At 43.7% G+C, this 25919-nt stretch overlaps 1 protein-coding gene across 1 annotated transcript in view; it reads left to right on the top strand.

The window, feature by feature from the left end:
* PLPP4 (phospholipid phosphatase 4) overlaps window positions 1-25919 on the top strand; it is a 682158-nt gene that overhangs the window by 325359 nt on the left and 330880 nt on the right. Inside the window, exon 3 of the mRNA XM_069239228.1 lies at window positions 19841-19931. Coding sequence (XP_069095329.1) covers window positions 19841-19931 — 91 coding nt within the window. The remainder of the gene's footprint in view (window positions 1-19840; window positions 19932-25919) is intronic.

Below are 25919 nucleotides of genomic sequence, written 5' to 3'. Positions count from 1 at the left end.
GAGTTTCTGTACAATTAGAGGTTTCCCCTTCCCTCCTATCCATGTATACCTGTCTATCTCAATGTCCCAGATCTCCTGGCATAGGGTTTGTACACTGTTATTTAACCACCTCTTATGAGACTCATTTCCCTTAATGTCACCGAGGTGGATGGCCCTGCACTGAAACTCAGTGTCTGGGGTCCACCTTTTGATAATGAAGATATCCCCAGACACACTAATGGCCACCCTGGGATTGCAGATGGAAGGCGGGGCAGACATTTTTGTGCACTGGCTAGGTGACCTAGCTACCTCCAAGAATCTCTTCTCATGAAAATCCGAGGGTCAAACAGTGTCTTCCCCTATAACTCCCTTCCTGTGAATTCTATCTAGCTCAGATTGGATGTCGCTAGGTTTGGTCGCTGCAGAGGGTTGGTCTCATAACATGTCAGATTTACTACTACCCTATGGGGATCTACTCTATTGGGTCGCATTTTACCCCTAACTCTACACCGGTTCAGATGAAGATGGCATTTTGCTTTCTCAGCGTCTATCTCTTGGGGTAAGCACAATCTATATGCGGCAATTGCATGTGGTATCAGCGAGCAGACATAACACGACCCGGCTGATAGCTTAGAGCCCACAGTGGTCATGTGCTGATACCACAGGTTGTGTAAAAGAACGCTGTGTAGTGCGTGCTGGATGCTAGTGTTGGGTGCAGTGTAATGAAAGGTAACATGAGTGAGGTCCCTGGGTAAGCATGACAACTCATGAATAAACTCCCCAAGATCAGACTGTTTATTGGAATTACATACCAGAGAATGTATAAACCCAATAATACACATCACATAGGCATCATGGTAGTACTTGAGGTGTTTCTTGCTGATATGGCTTGTGGTTTTCTCAGTGATAGAGATAAATGGTTAAAAAAAAGTTTGAAAGAGTCCTTGGGGCAAGGAGTGGTACGGGATCCTGTGGGGGTATGGATGCAAAGAAAAGTCCTTGGAGTGTGTTGTGGCTCTCGATCCTGCTGGGTATTCTGGTGCGGCTACTGAGAGGGTGACTGCCCACTGCAGAGGTGGTGCACTTAACAGCTTAACTGCAGACCTGTTGGGCAAGAGCTATGTTTGGTCGCTATAAAAAAATAATAATGCATATCTGTATGTTGCCAACTAAACCTTAAGAATTTCTGTGGGGTGGGGGGGGGAGGTTTCAGGGTGGGTGCCTCGATCGAGATACCTGGTTCTGGACAAAATAGATGATGTATAAACATTTAATTTTTACACATTGTTGGGTCTCCCTCCTCTATGCTTAACTAAGTATACATTTGGATGGTGTGTTTTATGGAGTGATTCTTGTGTAAGAGGTGGTTTTTGTTATGTCATGCAAGGGTAACTTATAAAATGCTCAAATAATCCCTGGAAAGGGTATCTTGGCACGAAGCTAATGATTCCAGATGTGGAGGAGCAAGGGAAATGGGGAAGAGCAATCAAGGGCAGTCTACGCGCTTACTCAAGACCAAGCAGTAGCTATAGATTTTGAAACAAGGCTTTCTTGAGTAGTTTAAGAAACTTATAGTGGTCCAGGCACATACGTGCATTTAATTGATGCTATTTTAGTGCTGCCAGCCCTTCAGCTCCCTGGTGTGTAAAGGGGGCAGTGTCAGCAGCGCAAGGAGGTGTTTCTAGCCTATAGGTGTGGGGATGTACAAAAGGGGAGGCGTCTCTTTCTGAACATTGGTCGGCTTACACAATGCCCCCTAAGGTCACATGTGCATCCCTCTGGTCTCAGCACGTGGCGTGCCCCATAATCCTCCCAAGTGGCACCAGGTGTCCTATCTACGCCCCTTTTTCTCAAGGCTTCCTTTGGGCTAGTTTTGGGCTTCTTCGTTTTGTTCTTGGGTGCTTCCCTAGACTTCTGGACTTTGTTGTGTACTGGTAGGGGTTGAAGTGGGGCTCCATGGCCCCTGTGTCTCTGATCTGCAGAGCACGATATTGGAATCATTGCTTCCTTTGAGCAGTAGGAGGCCTTGCGTGTCACCCTATTTCTAAACCTGTTGCAGGGATGAGCTTACTCCTGTGTTCTGCTCCACTGCGATGGATGCTTTGGACTTCCCTCCCTAGCAACCCTCTCTCCTTCGGACCATATCTTTTTGGGCCTACTGTTCCTGGCTGCTATTAGGATGCCCTGAGGGTAAGGAGGAGGCAAAGTTGTCACCGTGTGGGGAGCTGGAGCAAGGCTGGGAACTCGTTGAAGTGGTTTTATTTTGCCCACATTATGGTGATAGATGGGGGTGGCTGGATGTTCAGGTGAACCACCTATCTATAGAATTGATGCTGTGTGGTGCCTTATTGGAACTAATGCATGCTTTGTGAGCATTATGAGGTCACACTACCTTGAGCACATGGAAGGCCTGGATCCCAGCACTGGAGGACAGTTTAGTTTTGGAACAAAAATGGGGGCCTCCATTTGGCTGGGGCTGTTGGAGTCAGTATTGCTGTTGGGTCTAAAAAGACACTTCCGTCCTGGCTGGGAGCCTGAGAATGGGGACCCTTTTAATTTGGTAATAAGAACTTGTCCCGTTTTGCTTATCGGTTTGGGGGCGTGTGGTGCCTGCCTTTTAAGCTGTGGTTGGGGATCCGCCCTTTCCCTCTCAGTCACACTATCATCCCCCATGATGTGACCAGCTAGCCCCACCCTGGGAGACCAGCAGTGGAGCGGGGCCCTTTCTCTGGTGGTCACCCTAAAGAACCCTGGTGAGGACTCCCGATCGACAGACACACAGCAGCCCAGGATGGCAGACTCTAGCAAGGACACTTGGTGAACATCCGAGCAGCAGTCCTGAATGTCCCAAGTGCAACGTTGAAATCCCTAAAGGTATTCTCAATTACCTTTTATTTTAAATCCTTCTGCATTGAATTTGGAGGTGTGCTCAAAATGTATACTTTGTACCGGAGGTGATATGGCTTACTGTGCTTATGGGTTCTGTGTCTGCGTGAAAGCATTGCTTCACCAAGCAGCTACTCCTCCCTGTCATGGCAGCGGCCAGTCCATGTTGGGCCCAGTTCTCCAGCTGCGGCTTCTGATTCCATCCGCTGGTCCAATAACCTGATCCCTGCTAAGGTGCTGTGGTACTGATAGTGGACTCATTTCCATGCAGCTGAGTATAAGCTGCTGCTACGTTTCCTTTGGCCTGACTCTGTGGATGGGTGTTCTACAGGGCCTGGCCTCGGCTCATTGACTGCTGCACATGAAGTGTCCTTAACCGTCATCTGTCAGCCATATGGCCCATTCTTTGGCAGTAGTAGCTTTGTATGGGTGTTTGGCTGTTGCCAGCAGCCCTGGTGTCCATCACTGTAGCCATTTTAGAACTTTCAGGGGTCCTGTGGTGGAGTACCCTTCATGACTGGTGCCATTTGCATGCTTGCTGCCAATGTGGCCCCCTCAAGTGCAGTCTTTATTAGCTTATGTTGGATCAAATTAGTAGTGCAGTATGTGTGCTTGCATTTCTTGCCAGGGTTTAGCTTCAAGTCCCACTACACTCTCCAACCCACTTTGTATTTTAGTGGGCAGCGCCTTTTTGGGGATGTTATAAAAGAAGACATGAGGGCCCATATCTGTCCACAGCTGTTCTGTCTCCTATCCCCACGTTCTCTCATCCTGTCTAGGAAATCTATTATGGTCTCCCCAGGTTTCATTGTTTCCACCATCAACCCACCTAAATCTGGGCAGTAAGGCAATATTTCTCTCAGGGCCATCCATATCTGGTGCTTGTATTAATTTAATGCGGCCCGTCATGCTCTGAGTTGGTCATAGTGACCGTAGGGACGCTAGCGCGGACGAACACTGTGTTGGTCTGCTCACCAATAATTCTGCTTAGCAGACTGTTAACATTGCCTATTCCTAGAGTGATCCCTGAGGTTTTTTCATGAAGCATTTGATCAATTTCCCAGCTGCATTAAAAAATGGCGCTAGCTTGGCTCTTTGCCCCTCCTTATCCATCTGGGCCCATGGCACATAGATGGTCCCTGCCGTGCCCTTCTATAGTAATGGGCATATTCTCACTCTGGACATTTCTGCTGGTTTTCCCTCTACATAGCATTCCCATCTCCTCAGACACTCCTGCATGTAAGGGAAGTTCCACTTGGGATCTCCCCCTTTTTGCCGGGTGCAGTCTTCAGCAGCCAGGGCCTATTGTACTGATCACTTTTCTTAGTCCAGCAGGCTAGCAGGTGGCAAAAGGGTTGGGTGAATATTTCACCTTCCTCCTGAGCTACTATGTTCCTTGGGGTTGGTTTACCTGCCCTGCGCTTTAAGGGGGCGTAGCAGATGTCCTCGTTGTTGCATTCCTTGTGTGCACACAGTGGTACCATTTTGGTCCTCCTGTGTCTAAGCTGTGTCTGCTCCAGGCTGCCTTGGTCCCTAATCTCCTGGTCAGCCCCCATCCTTCACTGGTGTTCTGGTGAGGTATGGATCCCGATCAAAACCTTCCTTTCTGACTCTGTCTCGGATTCTTCCATGACTGGGGCTCCACATCTACTCCTGCTCTCCTAGGGTGGAGGGCGAGCTCTCTCTCTCTCTCTCTTCAGTTAATGCCTTTCCTCTGCCTCCAATCTAGGTTTCCTCCTTTGCTCAGACCTATATGGTGTCCTCCTAAGTCGAGACCTGCTCTCATGCTCACTCTCTGTGGTCTCCTCAGCTACCTGAGCGTACCCTGTGACTCCCTCCTCACGGCCAGATCTTGGAGGGCTGGATCCTTTTCCCTCGCTTTTGCTAGCTATCTCACTATCCAAGATGGCTATAAATCTTCCCTTTACTCATGTTAGTTCCCCGGAACCAGTGAGGGTGAGTGCTCTCCGTGCCACTGAGGTTCAGTCTGCCGACTGCAACAGACGTGGTGTCAAGCTTTGGGGCGCTATAGCATTGGATTGGGGTGGTGCACGGAGTGTTGGGGACCTGTGGGCCTGATGATCTGCCATGCCTAGACCTAATAGCCTGCTCTTCAATAGGGGCCCCTTGAGCTCCCTTGACTGGCAGGTTAGTGTATCCAAATGTAGGGATAGCAGGAATCGGGGACAGCACCTCCATACCTACATATGGTGGGGGCAGTGCCGACACCTTACTTACTGATGATGGGTCAAGGTTATTGACGTGGACTTCCTCAAAAATGCCCCAGAGCTCTAGCAGAGCTTCCTTTTTGTCCTTCTTTTGCCCTGCATACTTTGTTTGTATGTATGGCCTTTTGTGTGCTATTATATTAATGTTAAAGGTTCCCTCTTTTGGCCAGGGGAATGTGTGAGTCTTGGTATGTGTGTGTAACTCATGGCAGAGTTTGCTAAGCTTTTTGGCCTGAGTGGGGAACTTACTCCGCATGTGTTCTAAAGGTGATCCCATGGTGGAATATGGGTAGTCTTTTTCAGGGGATAGTTACGCGACTAATTTGATGTTTTTTAGAGGATTTTTGAGTTACACAAGTTCTAGCTTTCTCTGTTTTTATAGGGTTTTCTCTCTTAAGTTGTTAACGTTTCTGTTTTCATTGGCTTCTAAATTTTACTCCAATGACGGGATAAAATGTACAAGAGTATACTGGAACTCTCCTGTTATGGGAACTGTATACATAAGGAGTTTACCAAACCTAATCTGGTGGGGAGGATACACACACAGGGATTACTAGATTTAATGAGTTCAACGTTAATCACAGATGCATCAAAAATTAACATTTAACAAATAAATGCATGAAGGGACACAATCTTAGGAAATAGTGCAATTGTTAGTTCACAACAAGTTTGCAATTTGGCAACAAAATAGTGAGCCTTGCTTTGGCATCAAACAACAAATTGTGCAAATAAACAATTTCTTCATTTACATTAAACATTGACAACAACACAACATTCAACATGTAAGCCAAACATAGTCATGTTAGTCTACCAGCATCATAATATCAAAACAACACCTTTGCAACTGGCAGGGAAAATGCTGACTAGGCCCCAAAACATCAGGGGAATGGCCCATCTGTAATACCTTGGCCCTGCCCACTTCTTGTGCACGTTATCCTGTGACCAAGAGAAGCTCTGCACTGGGTGAAGCTAGGAGAGCCTGATAATCTGGCCAATACAAGCTCAGGGAAAAAGATTACAACAATTTGTGTGGCGAATGAAATGGCTTACTTCATTTACCATAGACCCTTCTTGGCAAAACACAGCTATTCCTAATTTCTGGGTTTCTCAATCGCTCCAGTACCCTAATATCTGAATTCCCACACCACACCCAGGAGTCCTGCATACCATCTGTGTCATGTCCAGCAGTCCAAGGGAAGCACTTCTCTCACTTCTTTAAAATATCACCATTGTTAAGAAACCGGTAGAACTGAGAAAACCAGGATAGCCTAATAGGATTAAGATGTGAGCGCTATATCACACCCAGAGCCTATGTGTACTGACTGCATCATGCCGAGCATTCCAAGCGAAGGCACCTCTTAAAACAGAGAGCTGGCCCTATGTCACGCCCATAGTATGATTAGGCAAACTTGTGACTAGACTGCACTCTGATTTCTCCTGCAAGTGCATTAGCCATTACCTATCTTACTGTTACCATACCCTCAAACTTGCTGGGTACACAAAGATCTTTGCAGCTGGTGACGTAGCCCTGTAAGATATTTAGAAATACAGTCTATTTGTGATCAATTAAGTAAGGTGTTGCCTTTGGGGCCTATTGGCTTTGCCAATGCTTTTTAGCCATGCTATTGAGCATCGGCAAAATTCTGTGCCTCTGCGAAAAGCTAAGAAAAAGGGCACAATGATGCACCATTTTGAAGGCACTTGCGTGCTCTGTTAGACATGCATGCCTACAAAATGGCGTGGGTGCCTTTTTTCAGTATCACTTACTGATTCATGATGGATTGGGAAATAAACAAAGAAATAGAAATAGCACAAAAGTGATTTTAAGGTGTATGGTCCCGCAGCAATTTTCTGCCATGTCGAATGCTAAAAAAATAAATACAAAAGACCGCATATGAGGGGAGGGCAGCAATGGGGAGTGGGAATGTGATAGGAGTCAGCAACGGGCAAGCGGAAGGAGGGAGAAAGAAGTAGCACTCGAGGGAGTAGCACATGAGCTAGAAAGCAACACAGGTGGAGAAACATAAGACGGCATGTGCAACACAGAAGAGGGAGGGAAAAAGTCACATGAGTGAGAGAGCAGCATAGCATGGCAGAGGGGGAAAGAGAAGTACACGAGAAAGGCTGCTGAAAAACACATGCACTCTTGTGGAGTGCTTAACTCAAAATAGAAACGTTTTAAGATGGCAATAGGTCTTTAAGAAATGAGACAACTTGTCTGTTGGTAAAACCCAAAAATGAATACATTGACCACAGGTAAGACCTAAAAATGAATACATTGGCTGTCAGGCTTGTTCCTCAAGACTCCTCTCTCTTTCTGCCACCTCCCCTTCTCTCCCAAGTTATGGTACTCCAGAATACATTTTTTCGATTGCTAGCATTTTGTAAAATTATTGTTAAAACTATTCTGAATTGAAAACACATTTCTTTAGCAATATTTGGATATGTATTGCATATTAACTAAAGAACAAAGAAGGTGCAGCTTAAATGCACAGGGAAAGGACTGAAGATGTCACCGCATCAGGACAGTTTTTTCTGTTTATTTGAAGGTGATTAAGGAGACATAGTGAAGTAGTGCTTAGGGAGCATGGGACACAGTACACACCCGTGAGCAGCTCATTCTCAGCAGTGTAACTCCAGTGTGTAAAGCCCAGTGTCCAGACACAGCTTTTAAAGCCACTGTGTGAGACTAGGTCAAGAAATATATATTTTTTTATAACTTATAACATTCACCTGGGGCGTGAAGCTTTTAGCCTCAAAAGCAGATGACCTAGTGACCAGTTACAGAGAAAAGTGAGGTGAGCTGTGTCACTAAAGACACTAAATGGCTATTGACCCACTAAATCCTTGTGCCAAGATGAGCTGATGTGTGTCCTGGGGAGTATTGGTCACCATTGAAATAGGGATTCTCTGGTCAAATGCAGAGAATTTTCCAAAGATTAGCCAAGTACCCAATGGGGCACTCTGCACTTTAGAAACAGAAGCAAGCTGCTAGTAATCACTCAGCTGAGCTCAAAGTGAAGTACATATAGTTTTAGTAATAAAGGTGGGCCTGGAATTCAGAGAGTAAATTTAGAACCCGAGAGGCATTTAGAGTCACATTCCTACTTGGTGGAAAAGGACCAGGTACCGCCTACACCACAGAACTTTAGATACCACAGTATGTTAAACCTTTGAACATCCAGCCCTTCATTTTCCTAATTCACATGTGTATTCAAATCTGATATTAGCTGATACTAAAAACCAACCAAGGGGTTTGTGTCGCCTTCTTCCTACCCAGTTGTGGTTTCAAGTGGCTCCATGCAGAAGGAGAGATGAATGTGGCCGCTGCAAATCTCAAGGGGCTGGGACAGAGGGGGGAAAAAAAAAAAAAAAAAAAAAAATTACCATACCGCTATCTCTGTCTTCTGCCGCCTCGTGCTCCTCTTCCCTCCGTGTGGTGTCCCAGCATTCACTGGGACACCAGCACAGGCTCCCCAGCAATCCAGGTGCTACTTTCATACTAAACGTAGCATGAAAGTAGTGCCAGGATTGGTCTGAGTCTCTCGGACTGCCGCTCAGACACAGCCCTGGGCCTGTACAGTTGCTCTAGCCCAGATGTTAAACACAGCCGGGCTGGAGAAACCTAAGTGCTCATGTGTGGTTGGCCGGCCTGAGATGGCTGGCCAAACACACATGAGCACTTAAGTGCACTCTCTCCTTTAACACCCTCCCACATCCCGGGGCCCTGCCCCGCTCATCCCTGTACCGCTGGCTGAGCCAGCAAATGAAAAATAAAATGACAGAACAACTATCATTTTCTTTTTCAGCTCCTGGCTCTCAGCTAGGGAGGCTATGCTCCTTCGACACAGCAAAGGAGCCGCCCCTGGATGCATGGTTCTCCTTTTTCATTAGATAGATAATCCTTTAGGAATCATGACTTAGTTTTCCTAAGAGCAAAATAATACTAATTTCAGTCCCACTTTCCTGAGCAAGGATTACATTTCAGTGACACACTCACTTTGCAGACCAGTGATGTCAATTGTTTACGAGAAGAGGACACATTGAACTCCAAGAACACGTGTGCAGAAGTCAGTAGATACAGATACATAACATGATAGATGGTGTTTTCTACAAGCCAATGGCTTTCCAAACCTTTTCCTTGTATTCTATTTTCCATCAAGCACGCCGGTCTCCTAGTATGACAGCTCTCTTCTGCTAGAGCTAAAAGGAGCGTTAAAAAGATCACAAATGGAGAGTAGTATGCAGACAACAGTAAGGAGAGAAGACATGGGAAGAGAGGGCACAAAAAAGAAGAGCAAGGGATTCGTAGGGAGAGGGAGAATTAGAAGTAAACAGAAGAAGACTAGAGAGGGAGTTCTGAAAAGAACAAGGGAGCAGGAGATCGGTAAGAGAGGGAGAACTTGAGAGAGCGTGGGAAAGAACCTGAGATGGGGGAAAGATGGATGGGGGAGTAAGGAGCTGAAAATAGTAAAGGAAAAATAAAATATACCAAGAAAGTAAAATAAAAAAAGTGAAATAGAGGAAGCACTGATACAATTGGAGAGCAACAGAAAAGAGACAAAGTGGAGGAAATACAAATAGCAAGAGAAAATGTGGGGGACAGAAGGGAGAAAAGGAATGGATAGGGATAATACTTTGAAGAGTGGAAGAGAGAACAGCACAAAGAAGAGCTCAAGAGATAGAAAGAGACAGATATAGAGATGAATTGGTTAGCACAGGGTTAGCAGAGGGAAAGTGGGTGAGATATGTAGAGGGATCAAGACTGTGAAAAGAAGGGAAATGAGAGAGAAAGACAATGTACAGCTGTAAATTGATAGAGGAAAAGAGAGAGAGAAAAGAGCACTTGTCTTTAAGTGCTCTTTAAAATCCTATATAAATGTTACTAACTTTATTAGCCCAATGTACCATAAAATGCACCATTCAGTGCAAATGTTGTCAAATACTCCTTGAGGAGATTTTTCAGAGATTGCCCTGCTCTGGTTTGATGATGCGCACCATTCTTATTTTGATGCCCCCTTTTCAGTAGAGGAGGTCACTGCTGTGATTCGTAGTTTACCCGGAGACAGGTCTCTTGGGCTGGATGACTTGACTCCTGCGTTCTATAAGGAGTATTCTGAAATTCTTGCTCCTCACCTCTTGGGGTATACGTGGAGGCTATGCAGACTGGGATTCTTCCCGCCTCCCTGGGTGAGGCCTTGATTGTTACAATCCTTAAACCTGGCAAGGACCCATATAGCTGCAACTAGTATCTCTCGCTTTCTATGATTAATATCGACAACAAAATCTTGGCTAAGATGATTGCAGCGCGGCTGCAGCTGCTGCTCCTGAAGTTGGTGCTGCCAGATTAGTTGGGTTTGTACCCGGCCAGTCCACGTCACATAATTTGCGAACATTTTTTGCGGTGGCGGGTTCTATTGGGCCTGAAGACGATGCGGTGGCGGTGTTTTTAGATGCTTCCAAGGCCTTTGACTCGCTGGCTTGAGAGTATATGTTTGCGTTGCTTGCCAGGGTTGGGCTGAGTGCGCGATTTGTGAAGTTGATCCGATTGCTGTACTCGGCCCCCACCGCTAGGCTGCACCTCAATGGGACTATTTCTGACCCTTTCCCGGTTGCTCGGGGAACCCGCCAGGGATGCCTTTTGTCCCTATTACTTTTTGCTGTGGCCATGTAGCCTCTGCGGCGTGGCTGAGACAACATCATAGTGAAGTGAGACTGCCGTTCCGGCAGCAGCCTATTTTAATATCTATGTATGCTGATGACATTGCGCTATACGTTCGTGAGCCGCGGAAGAATATTGATTTTTTGTTGGATGAAATTGTGCGCTTTGGTACCTCGTATGGGATCGTGATCAATTGGTCTAAGTCTGTGGTGATGCCTTTGGCGGCTGGGGTGGCGGACTTCCCTTCCCAGTATCCGATTGGTTAGACGAGTGGCCCAGTGCGTTACCTGGGGGTTTGGTTGAGCTGTGATGTGGAGACTCTCTGGAAGACAGAGTCGAGGCGTGGCGCTCACTGCCGCTTTCGCTCATTGGGCGTATAGCTATTGCAAAAATGGTGGTCCTGCCAAAATTTTTGTATTTGTTTGTCAACCTCTCTCTTCTTCTCCTGGTGAGTTTTATGCGGCGTCTTTGCTCTGCCTTGATACGTTTGGTCTGGGCTGGCCGACAGCCCAGAATTACCTGGGAGAAGCTGACGCTTCCATTTGAGCTGAGTGGCCTTGCTGCCCCTGATCTGGAGCTCTACTATCTCTGTGCTCAGGCTCAGTTTGCATATTATTGGTTGCGCCCGATCTGCTACTTACCGCATCTTGCTCCTGAGACTGACGCAGTGTGGCCGGATTGCCTGTCTCGTATACTTGGGAACCCTTCCCAGCCTAGGACGCGCAGTGTTGACACTGTGACGTGTACCGCGCATGCTTGAGCTACATTGATGCATTGCTCTGGGGTGGGCGTGCCCTTTGCTCCCTCGATGCCGGTTCTCTCGGTCGCGGATGTGGAGATGTTTCGAGATGTGAGGCTGCGCGGCTTCCTTCATGATTCTCATCTAGCTGTATTGGGTGACTGGTTTGTGGATGATCGTCTGATTTCTCCAGGGGAGGCGCTTGGGGGCAGTGGTGCCACTGCTCTGCAGCGGTTGTATGTTTTGCGTGTCTGCGCCATGCTGCATGCCCGCTTCTCTGGTTCTTCTGATACTCTATTGGTGTGCCAGGCTGTATGCAGGACCAACAAGGGGGTGTTGTGGGGTCAGCAAAGACTCGCTGGGAGGCGGATCTTGGTGTGACTATATCGGAGGAGGAGTGGCGGAGATGTTGCGCGCACATCAGAGTTTTGTCTCCTAATTATAGGTTGCGTCTGATCCACTTCAAGTTTCTGCATTGCCTCTACTACACTCCACGAGGCCTCTGTTCTATGGGAATTCGCGTAGATGCGTTTTGTGAACGGTGTCGCGCCCCTGATGCTGGACTTCTCCACCTCACGTGGGAGTGCGCCGATGTCCACGGTTTTTGGACGGAGGTCATTTATATGATGGAGGAGATGACTGGTTTGGTACTGCCCCTGTCACCCAGATTGGCACTGCTTGGATGCGTGGATGAGGTGCGGCAGACATATAGGAGACTGGTGGGCCTGCTTCCTCTGCTGGCTAAGCGTAGGGTTGCTATGTGTTGGGGCCGGGGCCGGGCCCCTTATGGATCTGACTGGTTGCGTGACACTTCCTATTGCCAAGAGCAATTGATGATTTTTTAGGAGTTGGCTCCTGAGGGGTCTCGGACATATGGGTTCTACTGCATACTTTTCTGGAGTCTTTATAGTGCAGATGTGCATGCATTCTATGTGTACCCACGCGCTAAGCGGTTCTGATCTCCAGCGCCCTTCAACTGTGCTGTGCTTACAATACATAGCTGATTAGATGTTGCATGCCACTTCGCTTTTTTCTGCCCGCCCTACCCTCTTCTCTCTCTCTGTCCCTGTTGGTTTTGTGATAGTTCCTAGCCCTATGAATGCCTAGTTTCATGACATGCATTCCTGGGTTTATGTTTTACACGTCCGCATTGCTGTGGTTGGGGCTCCTTTGGTAGTACTGGAACTGTTTGATGTTGCACATTCGCTGGCATCCCTTTGGGTGCTCCTGTGCCATGGCTTGGGACCCCAGATATAGGCTGGAACGCTGTAACATTGCCAATGTTTTTCTGTTCATTGGGCTTGTCTTCTGTTGGGTTTTATTGTACGTTTTCACATAATAATCAATAAGTAAATGATTTTTTTTAAATACTCCTTGAGGAGCGCTTCTATGTCGCCTTCTAAAGAAATCATCAAAGGTTCCAAAAGCACACTAATGCACTCACTTCTTAAAAATGTGTCAATGGCATGGAAATACAGTACCTCCCTGACCCCATCCCACTCTGTGTCAAGGTTGGACTGATGCCTTCCCTCACTGGCTAACCTAAGGTCAGCCAATGAGGGAAGGCAGCAGTCCCAACCCATCTGGGACCTCCCAGGCAGAGCTGAAGGTAAGTGTGTACGTGTGTGTGTGTTTTTTAAAAGAATGTTTGGTGCATGTGTGCGTGTGTTTGAATATTTGATAATGAATGTTGTGAATGGATGGGTGCGTGCGTGCATGTGTGAATGAATGAGTGTGCATGTGTGCCTGTGTGTCTCACCTACCCCCCTCCCTCCTAAAATTACCCGCCGCCACTGGAGCGCCACACAAAATGCACCTCCTTCTTACTTATGAGTTGTGAGTTCCAAGTTTCAAACTTTGATACTAATTCGAAACATAGTGCAAGTCCCTTACCCGAGGCATAGTTAGCCACAGGAGCTTGTATTGGTCTTGATTGAAGCGACTGGATGGGTAATGAGGTTCTGTACTTTGGCACTTGGGAGCCACGTAAGGGAAACCAGTTGTGACCAACTTTGCCCATGTGCTACCAAGGCCAGCTTTAGGGAGCTGCGACCAGAGCAGCCACACCTGGCGCTCACCTGAGACAACACTGTGTTTAGAAATAACTGATGGTTTTAAAAGCACCTGCTGCAGAGTTCCTTGTGCATCCAACAGTTTTCAGGCAACAATAAAAATGTCAAGATAACTCTAGTGATTAATGTTCCTGGTGGAGAGAGACTAGAGTTTTGTCTAGTGGCAGCTTGACTCATCATAAAGTAGCACAGAGAGTTGATTTGCCTGCTCCAACGAACATGTAACATGCAGATCACAGAACAGTATTAGAAGAAGTGACATCACATGCTTTTTGAGCCGGGCATCTTGGTGTCAGAGAGCGACTCCACATGATCTTTGACCTGCGTGTAAAACAATGTTCATTGCACTTCTAGCTTGATGATAAACAGAGATTGGTAACAACCACAAATATCCCTTAAAGAAGTCAAAATCTAAATTCAGAGTTACTTTTGAAGCATCAGAAGTCACAAACTCATCAACTAAGAAGGATTGAAAAGGTTTACAGTGTTTTTTAAAGAGGATGAAATACCCATCTCTTCTTCTTAAAGTAAATCAGCTTTATTAAAATCAAAATACATATGGGTTACATCTGAACAATACAAGATATCTGTCACACTGATAATGATATAATTTTAAAAGAAATTGTAAAAGCTGTTTAACATTTTAAAAGTATAAAAAGGGGAAGAAACAATGAAAACGGAACAAGACCATTTACAATGCGAAAGATGCATTGGATCTTCAACAGTTAAATAAAAGAAAAAAAAGTAATATTCAAAAAGGCATAAATGTAAGCTAAATTAAAATTAATTCACGAACAGAGAAAAGAAAGAATTCATGGTGGTTTAAAATTCTCAGATAATGTACAATTATTAGAATTACAAGCAACAGCATTAAGATAATCAGTCAAAGGTAACCAGTACAAATCTCTATTTATGGAAGGGCAGCATAAAGAGGTAAAAGCAATATCTAGTCTATGGTAGTGACAAACAGTATTCCACCAAGCTTTATAGGAAATATTGGATGAATTTTTCCAATTGAGAGTAATTTGTTGAAAGGCCAGAGCTAACATGAGGTCCAACAATTTTAAATTATCATCATCTGAAACAATGTCCGCAGAGAGACTACCTAAAAAAGCACCAGCGGAGATAATTGGGATTGCAGATGAAAAATGCAGGTAAGTTGACACCAAACTTTTCTCCAAAAAGAGACAGTAGGAGGACATTAAAAAAGGATATGCATAAGATCTCCCTTGGGGCTATCGCAGGACCAGCAACTTGAAGTGGAGGATACAGAAAATGTTGCTATAGTAGAAGGGGTAAAATAAAGTCTGTGATAAAGAAAGAAAACTGACTGTGTGGTAGAAGCTGATCTGAATATTTTATAAGATCGATGCCACACCTTATTCCAAAATGAAACAGTCCAGGCACATCCCAAATCCAATTCCCATTGAGATTCAATTTTAGATTTAGGACGAGTCAAAACAGGAGACTGAAAAAGTTTATAGATATTTGGTGCCATAGGATACGAGACAAGAAAGGAGGACAAAGAAAAGGGTAATTCCGAAGAAGAAGAAGGGGAAGGCAAGGAAAAAAGTACATCAAGAATAATATTAATAAGAAGAAGATATTTAGGCATAAATGAATTGGGACAATGAAATAGAAGTTGGAATTGTGAAAAAGAAAGTGGAGTATTATTGGAGAATAAATCTTTGACCCAAACTATATTTTTTTGTCTCCAGGATTTCCAAAAGAAGGTTTTTTTTTATTAATAGTGATGAGACAATTATGCCAAATAGGGGAATTCAGAAAAGAGGAATGAGAAACAGATGGAGGTAAATAGTGAGAACGCAGGAGAGAACAAGTATGTTTAAGAAGCAGAGAGGAGATAAGTGAAATATTATAGGAAAAGGATACCACCTCACTAGGGGAAAAAGGCAAAAGAAAAGAACACTCAATATCCAACCATAATAGAGTAAACCTGGATTCTGACAGGGAGACCCACCTAGAAGCTCGACGCAAACAAAAGGATTTGTGATACAATCTAAAATCAGGAAAATTGACTCCTCCCTCCTGTTTAGAATGGCGAAGATGACTTACAGAAATTCTAGATTTCTTATTGTGCCAGAGGAATTTAGACAATCTGGAGTCCAATTGTGCAAAAAAGGTACCAGGTAAAGGAAGCGGAATCATGGATAGGATATATAAAATGTTAGTAGAAATCATCGTTTTAATGGAGTCAAGACGACCCCACCACGATAAAAATAAGGGATTCCAAGCCAGAATCGCTCTATCAACTTTCTCTAAAGCCTCTAAAATATTTACTTCAATGGACTTTTTAATGGATGAAGTGAACCAAATGCCTAAATATTTAATCTTGGAAGAATTCCAGTGAAAACCAGTGATATCAAACGATGCTTTAAAACAAAATTTTGTTAGAGGGAGGATTTCAGTTTTATCCGAGTTTATCTTATAACCTGAAATCAAGGAAAAATCCTCAATTTCCCTGAGTAGAGACGGAATCGAGAGCTTAGGGTTTGAGATATAGAAAAGTATATCATCTGCATATGCCGTTAATTTTAAATGTTTCTCGCCATACTGGAAACCTTAAATGTTAATGTTATTTCTAATATGGGATAAAAAGGGCTCAAGAGCTAGAATAAATAAGAGTGGAGAGAGGGGACACCCTTGACGTACACCTCGGAGTAACACAAAATATCTAGACAATTTCCCATTTACCAATATCGATGCCATTGGAGATTGATAAAGCAAAGAGATAAATGAAATGAAATGAGGCCCTAAACCATGCCAGGCTAAAGCTTTTAATAGAAAAGACCACTCTAACCGGTCGAACGCTTTCTCAGCATCTATGGAAATTGCCGCTAAAGAATACGAAAGAGCGGGAGCTTTGCTGGGTACATTGAAGAATGTTCTAGAATTGTCAGAAGCAAGTCTACCTTTGACAAAACCCATTTGTTCCTTACTTATCAGCGCAAGTAAAAGTAATATCTGCTTCAAGTGAAGTAGCATCAATCAGTGTTTTATTAGGGTTTGGAATATTCTTTAAATAATCATCAATCTGTAAGGGGGTCAGGACTGACTTAGGAATATAAAGTGTCTGATAATAATTAACAAATTCAGCTAAAATATCTTCATCCTTTAAAAGGGACTCACCAGTATCTGAAACTATAGACTTCACATTATGGCGTTGCTTTTGAACTTTTAAATAATTAGCCAGAAGTGTCCCCGCTCTCTATCGACCTCCATAATAACAGGCACTACTACGTAGAAGAAAAGAGGAAGCATTATCCGTTGAGATTTTGTTAAATTGCAGTTTTGCCTGAATAAGTTCTTGTATATTAAAATTGGAGGAGGAAGAATAATACTGATGTTCTAAGCGTTTAATTTTGAGAAGCAGTGCTTGATGCTGGGCATTGAAAGTTTTCTTTTTATTAGAAACAAAATTTACTACATGACCACGAGACGTAGCCTTAAACGAATCCCATAACAATTGTGGAGAATCTTCTTTAAATCGAAAAAATGTGTCCGCAAAGGCAACAAAGGAAGTGGAAAATTTAGAATCAAGTAATAAAGAATTATTAAAACGCCACCTATTGGACTTGGGATGCACCGGGAGCAAGTCAAAATCTGTAATGACTGGGGCATGATCAGATATTACCATAGGTTCAATGGAGGAGTTAATAAGGATTTGGGATAATGATTTAGAAACAAAAATATGGTCAAGTCTAGATAAGGAGCCATGTGGTGGAGAATAAAACGAAAAATCCCTATTATCAGGATTACAAGTTCTCCATGAGTCAATTAAATTACATTGTGAGAAAAATGCCTTAAATTGTTTATGCATTTTATGGGGAGAAAATTGTATTACAGATTGCCTATCTATAAAGGGATCAAGAATTTGATTGCATTCCCCTCCAATAAGAAGAAAATCATCATTGTAATGCAAACATTGTTTAGTAATATTGGGCCAGAAAAGATAATCTGAATTATTTTGACCATAAATATTGCATTTGTCACAGATATCCTTTTGCTACTTGCAGTTCATAAACTACAATCCTCCTACAGTATAGTGGCCTATGAGCTGTAATCAAAGAGCTGCATGCAAACGGCACAATATAGGTTAGGACGTTATGGTTTTTCCCCAGTGTTTCATTAACTATTCCAAATGTTTCTAAAAAGTGTTCATTTGGGTAGAAATACATTCTTATTATTAAAGCCAAAAACAAACAGTCCTTTAAAACAAATGAAATGTATGTGAGAGAGTGGTTATAGAGAAGTGAGGTGCACTGTTGAAGGGTGGTCGTGAGGGCCTCTGTGGAGGGGGTCATTAGTGGGGGAGGTGCCGAAAACTATTGCTGCACCGGGCACCACCAGCACTAATGCTGGTCCTGCGTGCTGCCCTCCATGAGTTTGCATTTATTTTATTTTATTTATTGATTATTTATTTGTTTATGTATGCAGGAGAGTGTGACAGCAATCTGTGTCTCCTTTCCATCCTCCTCAAGTGCTTTGATTGGTGCTATGTGGCGTCTGTGTGCTGCCAGCGCAGAGATGGTGGAAACTCAGAGTAGAAACCTAATCCTGTCCCCAGATTTGGAGAATGTTCAGTTACAGGTAAACTGGAAGAGCTCTGTGTTTGGACTTTTTACAAAGTGCATGTGGTTGAATTCGACCCAGTGGCAAAAGTTCAAGGCATTTCCCTATGTTCTAGGGCATACCAAGGATGCCATGGTGCATCACGTAAGCAAACGAAGTTGATTCCCTTCACCCTGTTTAGTTAGTGAAATACAGCCATAATTGAGGTACAGAGGGCCTCTTAAACCTCTGAGCCCTGATGCCACTGGATGCGGAGCTGTCAGGGTTATCCCTTTGTGTCCTCGCTGCCTGAGATCAGTTACTCTGCTATTGATCGTGGGTTCCTGGTTGCTGTGTAGGTGCATGCCAATTTCTGTAGCTACCCTGGTATGTTGCCCCAATATGTTTTGAACAAGTAACTAAGGTAAACGTTATCCTTCCATCCACAGGGATATAATGAAGTGCTAGCAGGACTGGTGATGTGCGATCACGCTGGCAGGCACATTTTGGCTGCCTGCTTTTGTGGCCTTAACTTATTCAAAGTGGAGTGAACATAATACTGCAATCATCCAGGTAAACTATTACCAGGACTGTTATCAGTTCTATCCAGAGGTCGATCCATAACAGACAGCTGTTCTTTAATACCCTTGGCAACTGAGCTGGTTTGGGAGACAAGTGAGGCTCGAGCTCCTCACTTACTGCAAGGGAGACAGAGACAGTACAAAGATGAGAGGACGTGGATTCTGCCATATTGCACCCGCACCAGATTCCCGGGCTTGGCTTGAGTCATGCCAGCCTAGCGCAGGATAATTAACGGGAAATTCTTCTTTTATCCAGTGATATTAGAAACACGTGCAGTACCCGGCACTCATGTACTGATTATATTCCATTATCAGCCTGGGGGGGGGGTTGCTGATTTTAGCTGATTTCACGTGGATAACGCACACAAGAGGAGGGATCGTACCCTAAATGATCCCTTCTCTGAAATTCATTTTTTTCTCTTCTACCACCAATAAAGTGCTGCAAAAAAAGCCTGTGACGGTGCAGCTCTGCATTAGCACCAGTGCTTAATTTGTGTTTCTTGTGTCCGGGTCGGGTCACCGGCACTTATTTTTTGGGGCCGGCACTTATTTCCCTGCCTCAAGTATTTACTGAGAGCAAAAGACACATGAGAAAGACGGAGGAAGAGAAAAGCGAAAACGCTTCAAAAATGGAGAAAGCAGAAATCTGCAGGAGTGAGCTGAAGGGGCGGAGAGTGGCTGTAAATGGATTGAAGAGGCCCGATAGTGCTTCAGGACTATGCTGCCTCAGTATTCCGTGCTCGCACATTTAATTGCAGCAAACGCGTGTTTCAGAGAAGAGCTTTGCGCACCATCACCTTTTTATTTACAAATTAAGCACTGATTAGCACGGTATCACAGCGCTCGATAGACGAGTCTGGGTAAGGAGTGATACCTGTTTGAGTTTTGTCTTACTCTGCACCTGCTCCTGATCTGACCAGACCACGGGAATGATGCCTTCACAAGTGGGTTAGGTATGAACTTTGGTCAGCCCTCTAACTGGTGTACCATGCAGACTGTTGTCACCCTCACAGTCCTGTTCTCACCCTCTCTACTATCTCTTACCTCCTCTTTTCCAGAACTTTCATTTTTTGTTTTTTTATTTCTAACGGTCTCTCTAACTTTTCCTCTTTATTTTGCAGGCCGTATCTTTCCTCACTCCTCTGGCTGTTATCTTTGTTGTCAAGATAATCCAACGGACTGACCGGACCGAGCTCAAAGAAGCTTGCTTAGGTAAAACGAGTGCTGCCTATTTTACCAGAGACTTCTCTGTAGACCGATAGTTGTCTTTTTCTGATTCTCGTTTCTGTTTCCACCAAAGTGGCTCAGCTCCATCACCAGTCCAGCCTAATCTCCACTGATACTCAAACATGTGCAACATCAACTTTTAAGAGGATGTTGGAGGTGGGTTGGACTTCCTGCTACAGCAATTCACAGTCATGTTCCTTGTGTCCATCAAACGCAGCACCAAGGGTTTGATTGTGCGTGTTGTTGGCTGATTTTCCCTCACAACCTCATTGCTTTTAAAGTTCACCACCATAACAGCACAAGGTCCTCCACAGAGTACATGGAGATTATTTCTCATAATCTTGGGACACTATACTGACCTTTTTCATCAGTAGCAGTCTTTCATAGAGGTGCCTCACAAAGAATGGTGCAGATAGCACCAAGGTCAGGAATCTTCTTTGCTACCATTTACTGCTGTATAACCCCTGAAGTGTGGACTCGCTGACTGAGCTGGAGGAACCTCTGCTGGTGGGATGCTTTCCACCTGGAAAGCGGCAAATATTGCAGTGAAATTAGCAAAGGCACAGGCTTACTATTTGTTGTTTCCTTGGTGAATTTCACATTACTGCTTTCCTACAAATCCCGCGCTGAATGATGAAGGGCCTGATTTAGAGTGTAGTGGACATGTATTCTGTCATAAACATGATGGATATCCTGCCCACCTTTTTATATGTGCATTATATCCTATGGCACTTGTTAAAAGACATTTGGGATATCTGCCATGTTTGTGATGGAGCACCCATCTGCCAATTTCTAAATCAGGCCCTTAGTTCCCACCTCCTAACAACTTGTCAGCAGCCAGGAGGAGGGTCATATTATATGCTGCCGGTGGGAGATAAGTCTTTATTCTTCCAACCAGCTCTCCAGCCAGGGCAGCAACTGTGATCCTTGAAGTCTTTAGTCTTCCTTTAACTCTCCAGCCAGGGCAGCAACTCACGATCCTGCCATCCTCAAGTACTCATATCTTCCCCCACATTCCAGAGAACAGCATGCAGACACTATGATGAAATCCCCTCGCATATCCCCCTGAAACAATGACAAAAGAAGTTGAATATTACAATAACAAATTACTCTAACCACTCATGGAACAAAATGAAAAAACAAATATAAGTTAAATGAGCATTGAGACAGGTGCAAAACAAGCACAGTTAATACAATAAACATAATCTAGATCCTGCTAAAGTGTACCACAAAATAATCTTGGTAATGCACAGGTACTGCTCTTTCCCTAGTTGTGGCATTCCAGGCAGTGACGCTAACCCCCCAAACCTCAGTCCCACCTGGACTTTCCCGCATAACATCTGTTACCCCAGAATCACTTGGAAAATCTACTACGACATGGTTACCTATATTGACAACCTGCACGGGTGCAAAAACCATTGACCAACTCTTGCTCACATGAACCGGTGTCTTGGCTCTGTTCCATTCCCCATGTTCACTTCCACATTTTCACCCTTCATATTCTGACATCCAGAGGTGTTCAACAATGCCTTCTGTACACCCATCACTGTGCCAACAAACATCACAGTTCATCACCTTATGATCCATCCAGTCCCTATTAACATCAGTGGCAGCTACTCTTCCCATAATGAGGGTAAAAGGTGATACACAAGTGGTGCTATGGGGTGTAGCACATGCATTACAATCTTTGACAAAACTCTCTGATGCCCTATCTAAACCTGGCCACCAAAAGTCTTCTTTTATTCTGCGTTTCAACACACTTATTTTTCTCTGACCACCATGTGCGAGAGCAACTATCTTGCCCTCCAAACTCTTAGGTACAACCAAAAGTCCCCTTTGTCTCAAAATTTAGTCAATGAACAATAATTCATCAGCAGTTTACACAAATGAGACAAGATCCTCCTTCACAGTCTCATTCTTGGGCCAACTGTGTACAACAAATGACATCATGTCACACAAAATCACATCAGGCTTAGTATGCTGAAACCATTAATTCTTGTATAATGCACCATTCAGTACTTCACTGACCGTATTTACCATGCAGACAATGCCCATCTCACCTATTTTGTCATCAGTCTGATTTTCTTTGACTTGCAAAGTCAATCTTGGCAGCAAAATTCCTTGCAACTGACACATGCTTCAATTTATATTGAACTTCCTGCATGCTATACTGCCACTTGACAATATGAGGTGTAGCCTTTCCATCTTCTTGGGTATTAAACAAATCCACAAGACACTTGTGATCCATGCGAAAAATGAACTCATTGACCCGCATTAAGTTCTTAAAACACTCAACACCCCAACACCTTGCCAAGGCTTCTTTCTCAATAATATGTGGCTTCTGCTCCACGCAAATCTCTGGATGCAAAAGCAATTATTTATTTTCCCCCATCACTGTGTTTCTGCATTAATATCTCACCCAACACAGCATTACTGGCCTCAGTCATTGCAATCCTAGCATCAACAGTGTAAAAAGATTTTAAAGACTGGCCAGACACTATGCTTCTTGTGATTTGATCAGAAATGCTTCCACACTCCTCAAACCACACATACTTACCTTTCTTCTTTAACAGTTCTTGAAGGATAGCTGTTTTACTTATAAATTGTGGGACAACTTGGCATAATTTGTATCTAATCTTAAGAAGGATCTTAGTTGATCTTTGTCCAGATGTGAAGGGGCATCCTCAATAGCTCTCAAGATGTTTAACTTAGTATGAGTGCCACTGGCAGACACATGATGACCAAGATAATCAACCCCTGACTGAGTAAATTTGCACTTGTCTTTCCATAATGTCATTCCATTCTTCTTCAAAATTTTGAATACTTGCTCCAGCCTGGCATTATGTCTACCTTCATCCTTGCCATAAATTAGTATGTCATTGTTTAAACATTCTACCCCTTTCAGCTCCTCTGAACAAAACATGCATCACTCTTTGGAACACAGAGAATAGAGACGCCAGGCAAAGCTGCATGCCAATATAGCGAAATACAACCTGAAGTGAGAAGTATTGAGCATTGATGTAATTCTATTTCATGATTTGCTGCAGACATATCCAATGATGTAAAGACCTCAGTATCTTTCAAGGTTTCCAACATTTCATTGATATTAGATAGTGACTGGTGGTCCACCCACATATTATGCTTGAGCGCACAAAGATCTACACATAGACGTAATAATTTATTGGCCTTACACATCAACTCTACTGGAGGCAACCATTCAGGACCCACAATGAGTTCAATTATAGGTAGTCAGTACAGTTTTTCCAGTTCCTCCTTCAACTCACATCTATAACACTAAAGTACCCTGTGTGGTTTGTGTATTACTGGGAGTGCATACATCTTCAAAACAATGCAATGTGTAAAACCTTGATGTTTCCCCAAGTTATCACAAAACACATTGGGATATTTGTTAATCATTTTTTCTCCTTCATCAGGACTCAAACATGAAGCTAGTAACTTGTCTTTGGTTATGACCAATTTCAGATGCTTGGCACCAAGAATTATATTGAGCTCTCCTTGGTTGTCAAATCCTTAAAAGAATTAACCATTCCTCACTATATGAACTTCACCTTGAGTACATATGCTCTGAAACTCAAGTTTATCCCTATACTTTCCTACAACCTCAACTCTCTTGCCTCTATACACAAACAATTTGATGTATGACTCTTCCAACATCGCCTGTTAGAACTTTTCAAACTCTGATTCACCAATCAATGTGAATGACAAACAAGAATCTGTCATCATTCATTTAACTCTTCCCCCACTTCTTTAATAATCTGCAGTGAATTGTACTTTCTAGCAGTGCTTGCTGTATACATTCGAGCATAATGCCCTTTCCTGTCACACTTCAAACACACTTGATTCAACGTTGGACACTGTTTCAAGGTGCCTAAGTCTGCTTCCATTCCTGATCGAACAATAGAATATTCTCTGGTATGTAGTTCAGATCATTCAATACTCCTTGCTAGGTTGAGGGCAGACTCTACACTTGGATATTCAGTAGACAGAAGTTCTTCCTGGATTTGTTTATTATTTGTTCTCTTTATCAGTTGGTCTCAGGTTATTTCATCTTTCAAGTCATAATAATTGCAGTTTGTAGCTAATGTGTGCAACGCTGCAACAAAATCATCTATGGACTCTCCTGTTGTTCTCACTGCAAAAATCTGTATCCTTCATGCACAACGTTATTTTTAGGACAACATCTTTTGTCAAGTGCCTTAATCATGGAAGCATATTCATCCACAGATTTCTCTGAACACCTCCACCACTTGAAGGTAGTCTTACTAGTTCCACTGGTATAGTTTTCAATATTGATCTTCCTTCTAGTCCTAAACGCCTCCTTTTTTCAGATGTGAAAGTATCCCCATCTATGGCATCCAGTTAAGCTTCAAAGGCATCCCACCATTGTAATCAATTTGTACGAAAAGTTGCAAAAAAAGAGGGTGGTGGAGACTCGCCCTCCATCATTGCAAATCTCCCTTTAATACTCTTAGTTGTAAAGTGTATTTAACTTAAGTTCCATCTGTCACCCTGTAGGTGAAGCAAGTGCAGCACATTTGCTCAATAATATTTGATAGACAAAATGACTCAAATTAGAAATCCACTTCTAATCCAGGAGGATATTAGACTGGCCCACAATTGTCCCACAGCGAAACAGCGCCAGCACACATGCGCTAAGACAAGCTTATAACCTGTATTGGGAGCCCACATCATGCAGCGCAGCACAGCACTTGAAGTTCAAAGCAATGTGTGAGTCCAGAGGGGTTGACACAGAATGTGCTGGAATGGGGCCAAAACAACTTTGTTGGTAGTCACAACGATCAGTCACTAGTGACCCCTGACCTGCTGGATGTTACGGTCCCCTAATAAGATCCATCAGACACAATTTAACCACACACGGTATAGAGTCAGACTATAAGCAGCAGTTTCTGACACAGCACTAAGGCTCCAGCCGGAGGATGGAAGGCTAATGAGGTTGTCGCCAATATAAATAAGACAGTTGCTGGTAGGAGATAAGTCTTTATTCATCCACCAACTCTCCATCTAGGGCAGCAACTGCTGAACCTGGCATCCTTAATTAAGCACACAAATATCCCCCACATTAAAGAACACTGCATAAAAACACTATGATGAAAACACCACAGCATGTAACAAAGAACAGGGCCTGTGGGGAGGGGTAAAATTAAAAGTAGCAAGTCAAGGAAAAATACCTTTAGTTTTGTCAAAGAAGGACATGTATTCATGATTTTAGTGTATATTATACAATTCTGAGGATACACTGTTGCAGGAGGCTTGGCTACTTAACAGCATTTTGAAATTTGCCATGCAGTACTTGTAATCTTCCTAGCCTCAGAACACAATGTGATGAAACAAGCAAACAAGCAAACAATCTAGGGCAGTGGTTCCCAACCTGTGGTCCGGGGACCCCTGGGGGTCCGCAAAGCCTTCTCAGGGGATCCGCGAGAGCCTAGAAAATTAAAAAATATTAACAAATATTGACAAATTAGGTCCCCAGCTTCCAGTAATGACTCAGGCGGGGGTCCTCGGATTCCCATGATGATTCAGTAGGGGTCCATGGGTTCCATTAATGTTAAAATGGGGGTCCACAGAAATCAAAAGGTTGGGAACCACTGATCTAGGGCTGTCTGGACATTTTACGCCTGACCGTAGGCAATGCGAGAGCTCCCAAATTCCTGAATCAAGTATGTCTCTCAAGCCTATTTCTACTTCCTTTTCGGCGACTACCTTCTTTCAGGCGGTGTCTTAAATGCTCCACACTGCTTGTTATAGTAATTTCTCTGCTATATAGGTCAAGCTTTCTAGATGGTGATTTCCAAACCACTTGTTTATTTCTTGACAAATAAAAGTATGTCAAAGGCATCTCTCCATTCCTCTGAGATGTGAACAACCAGAAGATATCTTCAACATGTCTGCTACTAGCTTTGCTGACACCTTAGGTTCTTCTTGCAAATC

The sequence above is a fragment of the Pleurodeles waltl genome, chromosome 6 (genome assembly GCF_031143425.1).
Source record: "Pleurodeles waltl isolate 20211129_DDA chromosome 6, aPleWal1.hap1.20221129, whole genome shotgun sequence".
In the NCBI taxonomy this organism is placed as follows: Eukaryota; Metazoa; Chordata; class Amphibia; order Caudata; family Salamandridae; genus Pleurodeles; species Pleurodeles waltl.
The sequence above is the reverse complement of the archived record's forward strand: the minus strand, read 5'-3'. Positions and strand labels throughout refer to the sequence as shown.